This window comes from Erinaceus europaeus, chromosome X (genome assembly GCF_950295315.1).
Source record: "Erinaceus europaeus chromosome X, mEriEur2.1, whole genome shotgun sequence".
NCBI classification, from domain to species: Eukaryota; Metazoa; Chordata; class Mammalia; order Eulipotyphla; family Erinaceidae; genus Erinaceus; species Erinaceus europaeus.
Genome location: NC_080185.1, coordinates 82,921,812 through 82,941,112, shown reverse-complemented (window position 1 = coordinate 82,941,112; position 19,301 = coordinate 82,921,812). Strand labels below are relative to the sequence as shown.

The 19,301-nt window shown below is 37.7% G+C and overlaps 1 protein-coding gene across 9 annotated transcripts in view; it reads right to left on the bottom strand.

The window, feature by feature from the left end:
- The window catches only part of ARHGEF9 (Cdc42 guanine nucleotide exchange factor 9), a 297,917-nt gene that overhangs the window by 205,517 nt on the left and 73,099 nt on the right, over positions 1–19,301 (bottom strand). Inside the window, exon 1 of one of the 9 annotated variants that reach the window (XM_060183302.1) lies at positions 8,647–8,695. The exons of the other annotated variants lie outside the window; for them this stretch is intronic. Within the exon in view, the coding sequence (XP_060039285.1) occupies positions 8,647–8,670 (24 nt within the window). The 5' untranslated portion in view covers positions 8,671–8,695. Of the gene's footprint in view, positions 1–8,646; positions 8,696–19,301 lie in introns of those variants that run through there. 9 annotated transcript variants of the gene reach the window in all.

Below are 19,301 nucleotides of genomic sequence, written 5' to 3'. Positions count from 1 at the left end.
GATATTTATCGAGCCCTGAATGAAAAAGGGTTTCAACCAAGGATAATATATCCTGCTAGACTTTCATTCAAACTACAGGGAGGGATCAAAAGCTTTTTAGACAAACAACAGTTAAAGGAGGCAACAATCACCAAACCAGCCCTATAAGAAGTTCTAAAAGACCTCATATAAACAAGAACATCACTAAAATACTTGCAATATATCAGAGCAAATAAAAATTTATTGAACAATGGCACTAAAATACATTAAATACATAATATCAATAAATGTCAATGGCTTAAACTCACCCATCAAAAGGCACAGAGTGGGGGGGGTGGATCAGAAAACATAGCCCAAGCATATGCTGCTTGCAAGAATCACAACTGACACAAAAAGATAAATACAGACTTAAAGTGAAAGGATGGAAAACTATCATACAGGCTAATGGACCACAAAAAAAAAAAGGCAGGAACAGCCATTCTCATCTCAGACACAATAGATTTTAAATTAATCCACATAACACATACTCAAGGATAGAACACATGTTAGGCCACAAAGACAGCATCACTAAATTCAAGAACATTGAAATCATCCCAAGTATCTTCTCAGAATACAGTGAAGTAAAAGTAACATTTAAAAACAAACAGAAAATTATTAAAAGTCACAGAATTTGGAAAACAAACAACATACTGCTTAAGAACCACTGGGTAAGACAGACACTCAAGCAAGAAATTCAAATGTTCCTGGAAACAAATGAAAATGAAGACACAACCTATCAAAATATTTGGGAAACAGCTAAAGCAGTATTGAGAAGGAAACTTATAGCCATACAATCACATATTAAACAACAAGAAAAAGCTCAAACAAACAACCTTACTGCAAACCTCAAGGACTTTGAGGAAGAGGAACAAAGGAACCCTAAAGCAACCAGAAAAACAGAAATCACTAAACTTAGAGCAGAAATAAACAACATTGAAAATAAGAGAACCATAGAAAGAACAATAAAGCCAAATGTTGGTTCTTTGAAAGATTAAACAAAACTGACAAACCCCTATTCAGACTCACCAACCAAAAAAGAGAGAAAACTCAAATTCATAGAATTGTAAACAATAGAGGAGATATCACAACTGACACCACAGAAATCCAGAAAATCATGCGAGACTTCTACAAAGAAATATACGCCACCAAGCTAGAGAATCTGGAAGAAATGGAAGAATTCCTAGAAGCATAGGCCCTTCCAAAACTGAACTAAGAAGAACTACAAAACCTAAATGAACCAATCACAGACAAAGAAATCAAAACTGTTATTAAGAATCTCCCCAACAACAAACGTCCTGGGCCAGATGGCTTCACAAACAAATTCTACAAAGCCTTCAGGAAACAGTTAGTACCCATACTTCTTAAGCTTTTTCATAATGTTGAAGAAACAGGAATACTCCCTTCCACCTTCTGTGAAGCCAACATCACCCTGATACCAAAAGCAGATAAGGACACAACGAAAAAGGAAAACTACAGACCAATATCTCTGATGAACATAGATGCCAAAATATTAAGATCTTGGCCAAATGGATACAGCAGCATATCAAAAAAAAAATGTTCATCATGACAAAGGGGGATTCATCCCAGGAATGCAAGGCTGGTTCAACATCTGTAAGTCAATCAATGTCATTCACCACATCCATAAAAGCAAAGCCAAAAACCACATGATTATCTCAATAGATGCAGAGAAAGCCTTTGACAAAATTCAACATCCATTCATGCTCAAAACTCTACAAAAAATGGGAATGTATGGGAAATTCCTCAAGATAGTGGAATCCATATATAGCAAACCTACAGCCAACATCATACTCAATGGACAGAAGCTGAAATCACTCCCCCTCAAATCGGGGACTAGACAGGGCTGTTCACTGTCACCATTACTCTTCAACATAGTATTGGAAGTTCTTGCCATAGCAATCGGGCAAGAGAAAGAAATCAAAGGAATACAGATTGGAAGGGAAGAAATCAAACTCTCACTATTTGCAGATGATAGTATACATAGAAAAACCTAAAGAATCCAGCAGAAAATTACTGGAAGTTATTAGGCAATATAGCAAGGTGTCAGGCTACAAAATGAATGTACAAAAATCTGTGGCATGTCTCTATGCAAACACTAAAACTGAAGAAGAAGACGTCCAGAAATCATTCCCATTTACTGTTTCAGCTAAATCAATAAAATACCTAGGAATAAAGTTGGCCAAAGGAGTGAAAGGCTTGTATACTGAAAACTATGAGTCGCTACACAAGGAAATAGAAAATGATACCAAGAAATGGAAAGACATCCCATGCTCATAGATCAGAAGAATAAATATCATCAAAATGAATATTCTCCCCAAAGCCGTATACAAATTTAATGCAATACCCATCAAAGTTCCATCAAACTTCTTTAAGAGAATAGAACAAACACTACAATCATTTTTCTGGAACCTGAAAATACCTAGACTTGACAAAACCATCTTCAGGAAAAGAAACAGAAATGGAAGCATCACAGTCCCAGATCTCAAACTATATTATAAAGCCATTATCATCAAAACAGCATGGTATTGGAATAAAAATAGGTACACAGACCAATGGAACAGAAATGAAAGCCCAGAAATAAATCCCCACACCTATGGACATCTAATCTTTTATAAGGGGGCCCAAAGCATTGTATGGAAGAAGGAGGCTCTCTTCAATAAATGGTGCTGGGAAAACTGGGTTGAAACATGCAGAAGCATGAAACTGAACCACTTTATCTTGCCAGAAACAAAAATCAACTCCAAATAGATCAAAGACCTGGATATTATACCAGAAACAATCAAATACTTAGAGGAAATCATTGGTAAAACACTTTCCCACCTACACCTCAAGGACACCTTTGATGAAATAAACCCAATTGCTATAAAGACTAAAGCAAAAAACAAACCAATGGGACTACATCAAATTGAAAAGCTTCTGCACAGCCAAAGAAAATATTAAACAAAGAGACCCATCACAGAATGGGAGAAGATCTACACAAGCCATACATCAGACAAGAAACTAATCACCAAAATATATAAGGAGCTCAGCAAACTTAACACCAAAAAAGCAAATGACCCCATCTAAAAATGGGCAGAGGATATGAACAAAACATTCCCCTCAGAGGAGATCCAAAAGGCTAACAAACATATGAAAAACTGCTCTAGGTCACTGATTGTCAGAGAAATGCAAATTAAGACAACATGGAGAGACCACCTCACTCCTGTTAGAATGTCATACATCAAAAAGGACAGCAGCAACAAATGCTGGAGAGGCTGTGGGGACAGAGGAACCTTTTTGCATTGCTGGTGGGAATGTAAATTGGTCCAGCCTCTCTGGAGAGCAGTCTAGAGTACTCTCACAAGGATAGACATGGACCTTCCATATGATCCAGTAATTCCTCTCCTGGGGTTATACCCCAAGGACTCCATAACACCCAACCAAAAAAAGGTGTATACTACTATGTTCATAGCAACACAATTCATAATAGCTAAAACCTGGAAGCAACCCAGGTGCCCAACACCAGATGAGTGGCTGAGAAAGCTGTGGTATATATACACAATGGAATACTATGCAGCTATCAAGAACAATGAACCCACCTTCTCTGACCCAACTTGGGCAGAGCTAGAAGGAATTATGTTAAGTGAGCTAAGTCAGAAAGATAAAGATGAGTATGGGATCATTCTACTCATCAACAGAAATTGAGAAAGAAAATCTGAAAGGGCAACTAAAAGCAGGATCTGACTAATTTGAAAGTAGGGCACCAAAGTAAAAACCCTGTGGTGAGGGGGAGGGTGGACATGCGGCTTCCTGGGCCGGTGGTGGTTGGGGGTAGGTGGGTGGGATGGGACACCGTCTTTTGGTGGTGGGAATGGTGTTTAGTAAAGTGTAGTCATGTAAATCACTAGTTAATTAATAGGAAAGGGGGAAATTAATTGTATGTCTTGAAGTTTTTAAAACACAGACTGAGTCTTTTTAATATATAGGCTGCTTATTTGATATGCGGACTCTCTCAAAAGCCTAGACCAAGTAGATCAGAAGCAACCAGTGGCACAGCTATATACTATATAGCAAACCCTAAGAAAACAACTTTTCAAAGTTAGCCCAATTAGCAAAAAATGTGATGACAGTATTAACTATCCATTGTCTTTTTGAACCCTAAGACAGCAGGAAACTCACATCTCCACTAGAGAGCCTATATTTCCCCCAGTCCTGGAACCTTAGGGTGGGGCCCACTTTCCCGTATGTCTCTCCCAATCCATATCAAATAATATTGCATCTGCTGATCGCAACCTAATCAATTCAAAGATTGCCACCTCAAAGTGCTTCAGCTCAGACTGTGTCCAGAGACTTCAGGGGTGGAATGACAACCCTTCAGCTTCATCACTATGATGAGACCTTTCCTTTCATAGTATTCTCTAATTCCATCCCAAGTGGATCAATTTCTAACAAAGTCCCAAAACCTAGATATATACCAGGTCCTGTGAGAGAGCATATGTTCACACATATCCATAAACTAGTGCAAAATATATACCTGAAAGCAGAAGTACACTAGAATTTGCAGTGAGTACCCCCCCTAACACTTCCTGTCCACTATTCCAACCTTTGGGTCCATGATTGCTCAACAATTTGTTTGGCTTTGTATGTTAACTCTCTTTTCAATCACCAGGTTCCAGATGCCATCAGGATGCCAGCCAGGCTTCCCTTGACTGAAGACCCCACCAATATGTCCTGGAGCTCTGCTTCCCCAGAGCCCCACCCTACTAGGGAAAGAGAGAGGCAGAGTGGGAGTATGGACCAAACAGTCAACGTTCATGTTCAGTGGGGAAGCAATTACAGAAGCCAGATCTTCCACCTTCTGCAACCCACAAAGACCCTGGGTCCATGCTCCCAGAGGGATAGAGAATGGGAAAGCTATAAGGGGAGGGGATGGGATATGGAGATTGGGTGGTGGGAACTGTGTGGATTTGTACCCCTCCCACCCTATGGTTTTGTTAATTTATCCTTTCTTAAATTAAGAAAAAGAAGAAAAATAAATAAGGAAATTAGCAGCCTGATCAGGAGAATTTTCGCAATTTGCTTTGTAAGGTTATCTGCATATTCTGTATTCCTTCCCACTTCTGCACCTATAACAGTGATACCTCTAAAGTCTTAAATGGAAAAATCCTTATAGTGGTTATTTTTTATCTTTTCTTTTTTATATATTATTCCTGGGGATTCACTGGTCTGGACTGACTTTTTCAGTTACAAAGAGGCAGTAAGATAAATTTACCATAGCACTGAAGCTCCCTTCATTGTCAGGGTCAAGCTCTCATCTGGGTCACAAATATGTCAAAACAAGCACAGTTCCTATTGAGCTATTTTGCCAGCCAATTGTAATATCTCTGCGCTAATGAGGCAAGCAAGTTTAAGTTCTCAAAGGGGGAATAAGAGTTAACTTCCTAGTTGAAGAAAATGCACTTGGCAGTTGGTGATAATCTTCCCCCTGCTCTCAAGATAAGCAAGGCTTCCTACTGCTGCAATCCAAATGGACTTAGAATCTGTTACTCTTGCCCAAGAGTCTAGATAACCCAGACAAGTTTATTATTTTTGTACAAAAAGAAAAATAACCTATTAAGCTTGTTGCTATGAATTACTATGGAAGCGGTGAATAATTGTGTAAAAGGGCAAGAGCCACTGTGCTTGGGGCTCAGCTTTTTGAACACAAGTCTGGTTAGTACTACAGCATAATATACACTCCTTAATGTTTGAAATCCTCTGTGTGTCTTGTCTCCTTGCCTCAGAATCTGATAATATCCCAACCTTAAGTCAACTTCCTAGAGCTGTATTCCATCTCTTCAACTCAGCCTCCAATATTCTAAAGTATATTATTAGTAAAAATAATATATAATTACTCAGCAATGTTTTCTCCATGAGCTGAATAAGATGTATGCTATTCTAAGAAGATTACTACCTTGATCCTTACTTAACTCTCCAATAAGTTTAGACAATGTCTCCTATATTCCCCTGCTATATATATATCGTGCCCTTCTCCCTGGACTTGCTGTAAGTAATAATTTCTAGCAACCTAACAAGGAACCTCCAGTTCCCTTCATACCTTAACAGATTGCCATGGCATGTCTATGGGAGAGGCAGAGGGTTCAAATAACTCCAAATCCCTGAGGTGACATAGCTTAATCTTGAGGGTTTTTTTTTTTTAGATTTTTAAATTTTTTATATTTATTTATTTTCCCTTGTGTTGTCCTTGTTTTTCACTGTTTTTTTTTTTTAGTTATTATTGTTGTTATTATTGATGTCGTCGTTGTTAGATAGGACAGAGAGAAATGGAGAGAGGAAGGGAAGACAGAGAAGGCAAGGGAAAGATAGACACCTGCAGACCTGCTTCACCTCCTGTGAAGTGACTCCCCTGCGGTTGGGGAACTGGGGGCTCATACCGGGATCCTTAAGCCAGTCCTTGTGCTTTGCTCCACGTGCTCTTAACCCTCTGCACTACCAACCTGACTCCTTAATCTTGAATTTTTAATTTCATTTGGTTCCACTGAAGTCGGTTTAGAAAGCCTTAGCTTTTCCTGGAATATGATGTGAATATCAGCCTTGGAGTTTCATTGGAAATGTTGAAGATGGGCTCCTCTAGGTTTGTAGAATGGTAGGAGAGAAATTAGAACTATATGAAGAATCAGCCTTTCTTACCTCCCACATATTCATCAACACCACAGCCTGAGGATGGGCAGGCAAGGCAGAAAGAAGGAAAAGTATTTTTTTAATTCATTTGAAATAATTAAAGCTAAAATCTTGTAGAAGAAGGAGTGTAGGTGGGGGGAGGAGCAAAGCAGGAGATAGGTTTTAACTAATGATTCTAATGTCATCTTTAAATGTGATCACTTGGGCAGGCAAAATAGTGCACTTGGATAGTGTGTTGCTTTGCCATGTGTGTGACCCAGATTTGAGTCTGGCCCCCACCACACTGAAGGAAGCTTGTGTGTTGTGATCTCTTATTCTCTCTCTCAGCCTCTCTGACTCTAACTAAAAAAATGTTAAATGTGGCCATCTGATCCAATGTGATGAAAACAGCATTTAGTAAGGAACACTGCAATCTGCTCCTGAAAAGGCAGGGAAAAAATTAAATCTTAACCACTCAACCACCTTTATACTGAGAATGTCCATTTAGGTCAGAGACTTCGAAAATCTCGGGCTGGAGTTTTATAGCCCAAAGAAAAAGTCTATATTTAAATAGCCCATCAGAACGTACAAGGTAGTTTTTAGTTGATTCTAAGTTTCCATCTACTGGCTGTCTTACCGTGAGAAAGAGTGGTCAAGGCACTTTCTTTTTCAGAGGTAGGTTATATTTCTGTAGACAAATTCTACACAGTCCTGTGTTCTCAGCAATTGGATATTGGTAAATTAGTAGATGACAAGGATTTTTAGTCATTAAACACTATATCAGGTCCCAGGGAATTCAAACTGCCTGCATTGACTTCTTTTAACTGTGTTGTTAAAGACTCTTTATACAGAGAACAGCAAGAGTGCAACATCTAAGCATAAGTTTCCAGGAAAGCTATAAGAAAGCATGTTCAAGATCTGTAGGAAAAGTGACTATGCTTGTTACTTCAAGTTACTTCAAGTAGGTCAGTCAGAATTATGTAAGAGAACCTACTTATCTGAGCTAAGTTAAATGGAGGAGGTGGAGGCAGAAAGAAGAAACCCAGAACAGGAGGCTGGAGGAAAAAAATATAATAAACTGGTAGGATTTGAATCTCTTTTTCTTGTCTCTGTCAAGAGCCTGAAAGACAATGAATTATACTCGGGTTTGGATATCCCCCCTGAAAAGGCAACACACCTAGCTGAATCCAACATTTTATAAGTAAGGTAACTGGATCTTGTCTAATAGGTCACATTAGTCATCAACAGAGCCAAGTTTAGAGGACAAATTGAAAGTAAAAGGACAAAAAATTATGGTTGTGAACTGTTTTTGGATCATGTGACTTGATTAAAAAATAAAATAATAGTAAAATAAAGTAATAGTATATTTCCTTCCAGAAGGGAAAACATAAAATGAAGTCTAGTGTTGTGCTAAAGCAAAGGACTCTGGGAAAGGAAGGAAGGGGTTGGAATTAAAGGGCATTAGGATTCTGGTATATTATGGGGGAGAGGATCCTCAGTTTAGGAAGTGTCTTCCACATAATAGACATCCATCAAGATAGGGAGATGAGGGGTTGTATCTATGTATCAATGACTGTACTATAAACCAATAACACCTCATAAAAGTATAAAAATCATAAAATGAAGAACTTCACAACACAAGAATTAAATTATTATAAGATCAACAATTTAAAATACAAATAAAATTTAATATTTTCTCCAAGCTTCATTTTGGAGATCAGTTTTAGGCATTTTCTTGCGACTTTTCTTCTTCTGCTCTATATATATCAACCACCACCTACCAACCTAATTTTCCCTCCCCTAACATTCTCAATATATTTCACCCTGGAAAATAAGAGTTAAGAAGATTTCAGGAGAAGGCAAAGTGTAGATTCTTACACAGTGTCCCTTACAGACCAAGGAATTTCAAATTTACATTAAAATGCAAATGTTAAGGGAAAATTAATGAGAAGGGATTGAGTAAAAGTGTACCTTGTAGAGCATACACATTACCATGCACAACAATCTGAGTTCAAGTCCTCAGTCCTCACCTGCAGGGCGGAAATCTTTATGAGTGGTGAAGCAATGCTGCAGGTGTCTTTCTTTCTCTCTACCTCCCTATATCCCCCTTCCCTCTAATTTCTCTGCCTCTATAAAAAAAATCAATGGGAAAAATTGGCTCTAGACTAGGTTCAAAGATGAGCTCAACAGTGCTATAGCAAAAATAATATTAAATTAATAAAGAACAAATACATCTGTATAGCTTTTCTCAAGTCATCTTACCCAAATGTTCACCTCTGTCAGAGTCTTGGAAAAATATTACTGGTGTTACCTATAAATCAAATAAGACTTAAAGGAAGGAAACCAGGCTAAGGCACACCCTAAGTAGAAAAGTAGCAACTGGAATCATGTTTCCTAAAATCTTAACTCCAAAGCTGAGAAACAGGCATTAGGCTTACAAAAACTTACAGCTCATTATATGATGATGTTTATGAATCTACCTCCCCAAAAATAGCTGAACAAGCACAAAACAGGAACACAATGGTTCTCTTAAATTGCTGTTCCAGGTCAGATGTAGCACAGTTTGACCACCTGTTATACTGCTTCCAATCCTTCATCAAAGCCCAGTTTAACTCCTACCAGCTCTAGCCTCTAGGACCAAGGGCAGAAAGGCCTCCCCGGGACATCCTGACCTGCTTTCCAGCTTGAGAAAAACTATAAATAGAAGGACCTCATCAGAGGTGACAGATGGACAAAGCTGTTGTGCCTAGGGACAAAGCTGTGTTCATTAAAGATCTTTTTTTCCCTATCTCCTTATCACTAAACAGAGGCTGAGCCTCTATCCCTGTATGTATCCTACCATTTCTCACATATTCCCATCCACAGTTTATATACAATTGCTCTGGTCCAAGTTGTTACTTCATTCCTAAGAAAAAACTTTAATATTCAGTTACTTTAGATTTTGTGGGATATTGCAATCCTATAGTGGTTTGAAAGTGTAACATGGAGTGCAAAAAGCCTCAAGATTTCTCCATTTATCAGATTTAACTTATCTTCTCCATTTATGTGTTAACTAATCATCTTTAATCTCGGTTCTAAATTGCCTGAATGCACTCCTTGCCCAAGGCCATGTATTATGATAGAGTTGATTACAACTAACTCTATATTGTAGTACTCTAACACATTATTATTATTAGGAGAAAGCATCAATATGAGTCAGCCAATATAATTTTCTAAGTTTTGAGTTCCTTAGCCATATGATGGAAAGAAAAATTCTAACCTGCTCACCTCACAGGGTTGTGAGGAAGAAAACAATGTGCCAAGAACAATAGCCTTATCTCCTTAACTTGCTTCCAGGTCAGTGAGAATTTTATAAATAAAATTGTTCAGTAAAAAGTTTAAGAATATAGGTATTTTAGGACATTTAAGTACAGCAATTGTCAAAAGCCTGTGATTTTGAACACAACTCTTAATTATTTCTTGGAAAAAAAACAGCAATGTGCTTTAATAATCTTAAGCAAGAACCTAGAAGCTAGGGATTGATTTATAATTGTCAAGTGTATGGGTAGTTCTGGTTTAACTGATTTTGTGAAGCCATAGCAGAAAAGTATAATTAATATTGGCTCTTTTTTCCTGCTCCATTTTTAGCTCTGTAGGAGATATAGGTAGAGAGAAAACTAGTTCTCTATTCATAGCAACACGTGTATGGCTAGGGGAAATGAAACTTGGAAATAAGTAAAAGCTCATTTAAAATATTCCAATGTCATATCAAGGACCCAAGACATGACCCAAGTCAGGGATTTTCTGTCTTCCACATGAAATCCTCAGTGTTTTCATAGAAAGACATGAAGCTCAGACACAGTAGGATTCCTTCATGGTCACATAGCAGCTGAGTTCAAATTTCCAATTCTTGTTTAATCCATGCGTATGTCTTTCATAGAAAACTTTTAAAGGGTTGTGTATGTGGGTTAGTGGTGGAGCACCCACCTTGCATGTGAGACGCCTTGGCTTTCACCCCGTTCACCATAAGAGAGTGACAAAGACTATCAGAGCTGCAAGTTAGAGCAGTGCTGTGCCCAAGCTCTTATCTCTCCCTCCTGACCTCTCTCTTTGTCTTTTTCTCTTTTTGGGGGATAGATGGAAACATTTTGTATCCTGTTATGGTGGTGATTACACAGATGTATGCATATGGTAAAAAGCTATGACACTATGCATTAAGAAGTCAGTTTTACTGTATGATAATTAAAATTCATACTGAAATATGGTTAAAATGAAATGGAAATTTGGGTGGGGGGGCAACTCAACAATAAATGTGTACATGTGACACAGAATTCACTCTCCAGTACCACATGAGAAAGGAAAATCTTCATAGAGGGTCTAGGGAATGTCAAGTTACTACCTTACTATAGTCACAGTCACCCACAAATTTCTGACTCAGAGAGTTCTTGTGGACTACAAACTTCAACTAACTGAAAAGAAACCCAACTTGGAGAAACTAGGGGATTTGCCCAAGATCCCTGAGATAAAAAAAAAAAAAAATTACCAACAAGAAGTTCAGTGAGGAAATTTAGACAGATGTAATACCCTTTTCCAAGAAAATATGATGGTCTAGAATGTCTTTCTTTTTCCTTCCAGAGTTTATTCACTGGGTCTTCACTACTGCATGATTACACCACTCTTGGCAGAAGCCACTTTTTATTTTTATTTTTTAATTTTTACATAGAGGGTGAGAAAGTAAAAGGGACACCACTTCACTGTTTCATAGCTGATGAAGTTTCCCCTTTTCATGATGCTTCCATATGGTAGAAAGAGACTCAAATCCAGGTCCTCATACATAGTAGTATTCACTCTATAGGATGAGACATCTCCCACTTACCCCAGAACAACTTTCAACAGCAGAAAAAATTCCAGAGCTTAAACCCAAATCAATTGATAAAAGTACTTGAGTGTCATTTTTTTCTTTTTTTAATATTTATTTTATTACATATGAGAAAAAAGTCCATGTGGCACAGAAAGAGAGAAACCAACAAGCCAGAGCACCACTCTAGTCAGTACATGCAGTGCCAGTGACTTAACCAGGAATTTCAGGAATTTGCAGGTCTAATGATCTACACATCATTTTTTCTTATCTGTAAAGTGAAAATAATGACCTTATCTTCACAATGCCACAGGAAAAAAAAACAAAACAGTTAAGTGAGTCAGTAGTCAAAACTCTCTATAGTATCTAAGACAGATGTTTGTTCAGTGTTTAAGAGAGAAAAAATATCAAGAATCAACCCAGTATCTGCTAGCACCAATTGTTTTTCCCCTAAATACAAGTAGAAAGAGTATCCATGAATGTTCTTTCTGATGAATATTCCTTAGTATTGTTATGCAATTTAGTTTGAATTATCAAGACAAATGTCTTACCTGGTTGTGAAGACCACAGGAAATTAATGGGTCCCTCCACTCCCTTTGAGAAGGAACAACAAAGCAATTTCATAATTTTATCTTTGTTCTGAATCTTCACATCAAACCAAGCCTATCAAACTTAGTAGGGATACCTGACTGCTGTGATTATTTACCAATGTTAAGGACACTAGCATAAACCACAGAAGGGAAAGAAAGAAAAGAGTAGGCAGAGAAGAAACTGTGTGAGGTACAGCTAAAAGCAGCTAATGCTTTCAGGTACCACACTCAGGTGGATGGGCTCTGAGTACATCTTTCCTGCAATCAGCTTGGCATGAAAGTGTATAACTTTTCTTACTTTATTAAAAGCAGGAAAGCATTAAGATTAGAGTAGTTAGAACCATTCCCAGTGCTAGTGATTGATGCACAGTGTCAGCTTTCTCTGAGTCCCAAGGATGGATGACTACATAGCACAGGGTTGTATCCAGGGTTCCCTGCCATAAAAGAACTAATATTGTTTACAGGAAATTCTAAGCTTCCCCATGTCCATCTCAATACTTAACATGCCAAGGTCTCCTGACAGACTTGCTTCCCCCCAGGAAGTTACATAATACTCTCCTCCAAGTTTTTGTCAGCTTTCTTCCTTCAATCAAACCTCTTCATTAATGTATCCATTGAAGTATAGAATAAAAATCTTATAGCATAAGTAAACAAGTATAAGAAACAAATGCACAGCTTGAGTAATTATAATACCATGCCTGTCACTGCAACTTTAGACAAGTCATTTTTCCTCCTGTGCCTTTGTTGCACACTCATAAGAATGAGAAGGGGAGAGACAGCATGCCTCTTTAAAGTAAACTTTGCCCCTGTATGATTCTCTTTGAATCCTGACCACTTAAAGGAGGACCTCTCTCCTCTGTGAAAAATCGTCCTATCTTCCAAGCAGTTTGGTTAAGTTGGGTAGTTACACCCATTCTCCTAGTTCTAAATCTTCTTATTACTACAGTCTGCATTGGCAAAATGGTTTCCTAAAACTCAATTACATTTTCTACTTCTGTCCCAGGTCCAATTCAATGTAACAAGTTCTGGATTTTCATATTTTATATAGACATGTATGACTTTAATTTCTGTTGGAAACATGGTTCTTCGGTTGAATTTACTCTTCATTTTAGTGCCATGGAAACAGGCCTACGTGGGAAGTCGTGGAAGCAAGACAGATACAGGTTTCATGGCTATTTCCTGTTTGTTTATTCTTTTGTTTGTTTTTGTCACTTACTGAAGGTCTTTTCTCCATGTACTATCCTTTTGTTAGGCATACACGACCTTGTCTTCTACCAACTATCAATTTTGACTCCTCAAAAAATAATGCCCACCTCTTCAAAGAAATACCTAAGCTGGTAGAGCAAAAGACTTATATGGCTGAGGATCCTGGTTCAAAACCTGGTACCCCATGTGGAACAGATCTTTACACAAGTGTTCAGTTACCATGTAGGACCTAGAACTATTACAGCTTAATGTAAAGGGCAAGAAATAATTGACTGCAAGCTCCTCCTTCCCTTAAACTTTCACTTTCTTCTAAGTTATGCTTGTGTTCTTTCTTCACAGCTTGCTACTGAGTTCTGTTTATTTTAGTGAAACATCATAAATTCTTAAAAGGTGATGACCACTTATGTATTATATAAATTATCATTCTATGTCAATAATACATATATTCTTTTTATTTTTATTTAGAAAAAAGAAACACTGACAAAAACCATAGGATAAGAGGGGGACAACTCCACACAATTCCCACCACCAGAACTCTGTATCTCATCCCCTCCCCTGATAGTTTTCCTGTTCTTTATCCCTCTGGGAGTATGGATCTAAGGTCATTGTGGGATGCAGAAGGTAAAAGGTCTGGTTTCATTAATTGCTTCCCCACTGCACATGGGCATTATATTCTAACCTCAACATTCACTATGTAAGCTATACTAAAAAGGTTATCCTGTCAATAGGCCAGAAGTTAAAACCTCAGGAACATGTGACCTTATACCTGTCATTTAATCTCTCTGTGTCTTAGTCTCCTCAACTACTTTCAGGTTTGAAGAAGAAGCAATGATAAATTGAGAATTTTATTTCTGAATAAAATTAACAGTAGTAGTAGTAGCAGCAGCAGGAGCAGTGGTAGTAGTAGCAGCAGCAGGAGCAGTGGTAGTAACTAAATTAATAGCTACTTGAAATACTGCACAAAGGGACTTTGGCTTATCAAAGTAACTACCCCCCCCTTCCCTCTTTGGCTTTCCTAGACCTATAAATGTTGTTATTTTATCTCTCAGAGTCAATTCTCAATCATTTATTTCACAAGTATCTACAATAAATGCTAACTCCCGAACTGCCATGACCCAATACTCAATTCACTGTAAGGATCCATTCCATACTTGTAGTCATAAAATACTAAATAAATAAAAACTATAGCTCAGTTGTTCTTGAAGAAGCCTAAACAGTAAAATGCAATGAGAAAGGCAAGTCTAGGGGCCAGGCAGTGGCACATCTGGTTAGGCACACACATTATAGTGCACAAGGACCCAGGTTCAAGCTCCTGGTCTCCACATGCAGGAAGAAAGCTTTATGAGTGGTGAAATGGTGTTGCAGATGTCTCTCTGTCTCTCTTCCTCCCACCTCTGAATTTTTTGTCTCTATCCAATAATAACTAATTAAAAACATTTTAAAATAACAAATAAATAAATAATAGAAGGGCAAGTCTATCACTACACTCCAAAACCCTATACTTTCTAAACTTGCTATTAGGTATCTTTGCATTGCCTGTATCTTTTAAATAATAATATGCCTAATTCTTTTGGTAATTAATATTAATAACAAAGTAAATAGAGATTAGAGATAAATAATATATTTGAACCTATCAAATCTTTATTTTATAGGTTAGAAATACTAAATTTCAGATGCAAAAGTGCAAAATTCAAGATCAGCCAGAAAATAAATGTAATCTTCCCCCATTATAGCAAATTCTGATGAACTAAATTTTCTTGAAGGGTTCAAACCATTTCATAGATAGTAACTTTAAATACAAATTGATCCTCAGAATACTCTGTTTCTATGGTTTAGTTTTTTTATTTATAATGGACACATGCCTACAGCAGTCACCAGGGCTGTTAGTTCTAGAATAAAACTGGACCATCTGCAAAGCCTGACTGTTCATATGTGTGATATGCCAAATTCAGGCTGAGTTGACATTTTCTTTGATCACAGCAGTCATTGTCATCCCTGGATGATGAATATTCCTATCAGGTCAAGGAGCTTTTAAAAAATACTGATGGCAAGTGTCACCATGACCCATTCAATCAGATCTCCTAAAAACTTCACTACATGGAAATTTGAATTTCAAATTAAAATACAAAAAAATTGCTACAGACCTATCCCACACCAATTGACTCAGTACCTATCAGAATGGGATCTAAAAAGCATATTAAAAACTGCCTCCAGCTGATATGGCTGAGAACCAGTAAAAGGTGCATTAACCAGACATTTCACAGGCAAGTCACAGTTTCTGTGTTTTTGATTTTCATCTTGATGAGATAGTACCTAAAGTGGTTTGATCAATTCTGGGTATCCATTTTACTCAATATTAAACTAAGGAAAAATAAGAATGTTTCAAAAATGAAGTGCAACTGTAATAAGATGGTAGACAAAAGCTAGACTGAAGAAGACATGCTTCAGCACTCTACCAGGAATTGCCAGTGTGCTGTCTGGTTATAATCAAGAATTCTCATTCTAGGCCTCAACACAGGGCAGAAAGTCACATCCATGTATTCATCTGTCTCATTATCTCAATCCCTAGTATCACAGTCACAAACAAAAATGTATGAGAGACTCTAAGCCAGGACCCAGTCCCTGTTCACCATTCTCACAATCAAATTGCTCTTCCAAAATTAGTCAGAAACTATTTAGACCAATGATATAGAAACCCGAATTTTCAAATTTCTACAGATGGTTGGGAAAAGTTCCCTAAACCACAAAAAGTGAAGGATACTGTAGAAGAAGGTATTTTTTTTTACTCTGACATAAAGGTCCTATGTCAAAAAAAAAATCAATACCTGATTTGTTCTTACCATACTATCCTTTTACCTTCACCCTAATAAATCCAAAAGTCAGGATAAAAACTTTAAAATATCTATAACGTTAAAGGAATGCAGGCTTCCTTGAACTGAAGCTGACCAGTTAAATGATTCAGTTTGTCTTATGGAAAAGGTGGTGAAGGGGGGCTGAGAGGTGGTGCACCAGGATAAGAGCACACAGTACCATGTGCAAGGACCTAGTTTGAGTTCCTGCTTTCTACCTTCTGGTAAAGCAGACCTGAAGGTGTCTCTATTTCTTTCTCCCTCACTTCTCAATTTCTCTCTGTCCTATTGAATAAAAGTAAAAATAAATAAATAAGGAAAATGGTCACAGGGATTGGTGGATACTTTGAGGACCTTTGAGCAGCAGCAATAACCCTGGAGGCAAGGGGTGGGGGTGGTGGAGAAAAGGTAGTGACTGGAGAGAAGTTTTAGTCCAGGATTTTTTCAATAAGCACAGCATGGGAAGAAACCAGACTTTGTATGTCTTTTGTGGACATGTTTTCTAGGCATTTTCAGACAAAAGGATCTTGCTATTTTTTTTTGTTCTCTGCCCAAAAGTGACTCTGCAAATTCACTTGGGACCAGGCTTCCAGTCTCCAGGATTGGGTCGTGGACCTTTAAAGAGTGGATTTTGGTGCTCAGAGGGAGCTGAGTGATTCCGGGTTGCTAGGATACAGGTGGTGGTTTTTTTTCTAGAACTCCCACATTGGCAAACTGAGAACCAGCATTCCTGAGCTGGGATTTTACTCCTTTTAGCAAAAGCTTATCCTCTACCCAAAGGGGCCAGAGGAGGAATGAGAAGGAAGCAAGAAGCTTTACTGAAGAAAAAAAAAAAGGGCAAGCCTAAATCGAAGAGGAATCTTGCTGTCTTCCTTTTTACTCACAAGCAGCATGGAGGTGGAGAGAACTGCATCAGGGGAGAATAACAAAAGAGAGGAGGGAAGATAAAAAAAGAAGAATATAGAAAGTATTACTCATCTGGGTTCCATTTTTTCATTTTGTTCCTCTTCTTCTATTTTTCCTTTATTGGGGGATTAATGTTTTATAGTCATCAGTAAATACAATAGTTTGTATATGCATTACATTTCTCAGTTTTCCACATACCATCCCTCTCTTTTTTGTATACTCCAACATACCTAAAGGGGAAATGCCCAAGTTTTAGGATTTTTATATGCAAAAGTCACAGTTAAATTTGGTCCTCTACTCCCCAAACACGCTTTTGGCAGCTCTAGTATGACCTGTCATCTGATAAACTTTCTGTAGAAATAAATTAATATGAAAAGTACTTATTTAACCAATTAAATTACAGATAAAATTGTTCATTTAAGCTATCCCTTTACCTTGAGGGACTGTGGAGTGGGGGAAAACTAGATGAGAGTACACCCAACCTATCCTAGAAGCTTGCAAGTCCTTACAACCTCTTAACTCAAGGAAGCCATTCACATCAGTGGAACTCAGTGTAAGCTATGTTGTTTTTCCTAATTTTTAGCACCAACCCCCATCCACATACAGGAGTTTCCACTGCCCCGCCCATTCCTTCACAGAACATACTGTCACAACCTATGTACATATGTTCCCAAAGACTTTCTGTCAAGCACCCAGAGGTGAAAGTTGGTAGTATTTCCTGACAGTGCCCTTTCTTAAACATTGATCAAATACTAGTCTTAACTTCTCCCTTTAAAGGTGAAATGTATTCCATTGTTATAGACAAATTTTATTCCACAGAACTAAGTAAAACACTCTTATAAAATCTAGGAGTTTCTACAGACAATACTATTTTGTAAATCCTCTCAGCACCCTTAAGGGTTTATTTTTTCTTCCAGTCCTGTAATTTCAAGTGGCTAACTGTAATTTCAAGTGGCTAACATGCACCTCAGTCAGAGAATGAACAGGTCTGGAGGTCACCTTGAGTCTACTTATTCCCAAATGCCAATGTTAAAGGAAATTCTAGACCCAGTAAGGAATAAATTATTCAAGGTCAAACAACAGTTAAAAAGATAAAAAAGTAGATCTGTAGCTGCTCTGCCTTCTATCATCTCTAATGTCTCAAAACAAAGTGCCCAGTCAAAATATGGGATCTAAGAGGAGGAGAAATCATTCTTTTTGCAAACTCAGGGGCCCAGACAAAAGAACTAAAGAATAATTAATTAGAATTGATTTCAACAATCCCCTTAAGTTATGAGTACACTATGGCTCCAACATCAACAACAACAAAAAGTGAGCTTCTCACCCATACCAAGCCAAGGATACAAGCACATCTTAATGCTCAAAGCCTTATTTGACATGCTCAAATAATAGTCTCTGTGTTCAGAGATCAGAACAGTTTCAGGATCCACCTACCTCCGCAGCCCACCTCTATTCTTAGTGATTTTGAGTCTGAAGCACAGTACATAAAATATGACAGCAAAGCCTGCTTTTTTGCATTACACATGGCCAGTCACCCACATGGGTGTTGGGGAGACATACATGTGATCATGCATGTGCCCTGATTCACTGTTACACATGTCAGAAATGACACTATTTCAAGTAAACTAAGCAATGGAATGAGAATACCTTCCTACATCACTGGGATTGGGGGAGTCACAGAGGTGCAAAAAATGGCACAAGTATTATTCATATTGGCATAAAGGGGTTTCCCTGAATTTATGGGAGAAAATGGAAATATAGATATAATAACTACAACAACAGTAACAACTACCACCACTGCCACCACTATCATATGCTACACCTATACCTTAATTTTGTTTTTGGAAATATTTTGATGTGAAAAACTTCTGAGACTTAAAGAACGGGGGGGAAAAAACTACTCTGTCATTACTGCTAGTAAATTATATTTAAAATGTAGTTAAATGACTTCATTCAAAAGGTAATATCCAAAAATTATAGACCCCCCCCCAAAGGAAACATATCCAAATGTCATTATTCCCATGGTGGGTAAAGAACTGGCTGATGTAATTTGGGGGATAGAGAAAATACCCAAACTCAAATTGAGGAGATACATTTTTTGGGAAAAGAAAGCCAAACAATTCTTGTCAATGTTTTCTCTTGTCAATTCATAAAGATCAGAGAACGTTTTTATGTCTCATTTCTTTCTTCCAAAGAAATTTATATTTTAGGAAAATTTTAAGCGTAGTTTCTTTCCAA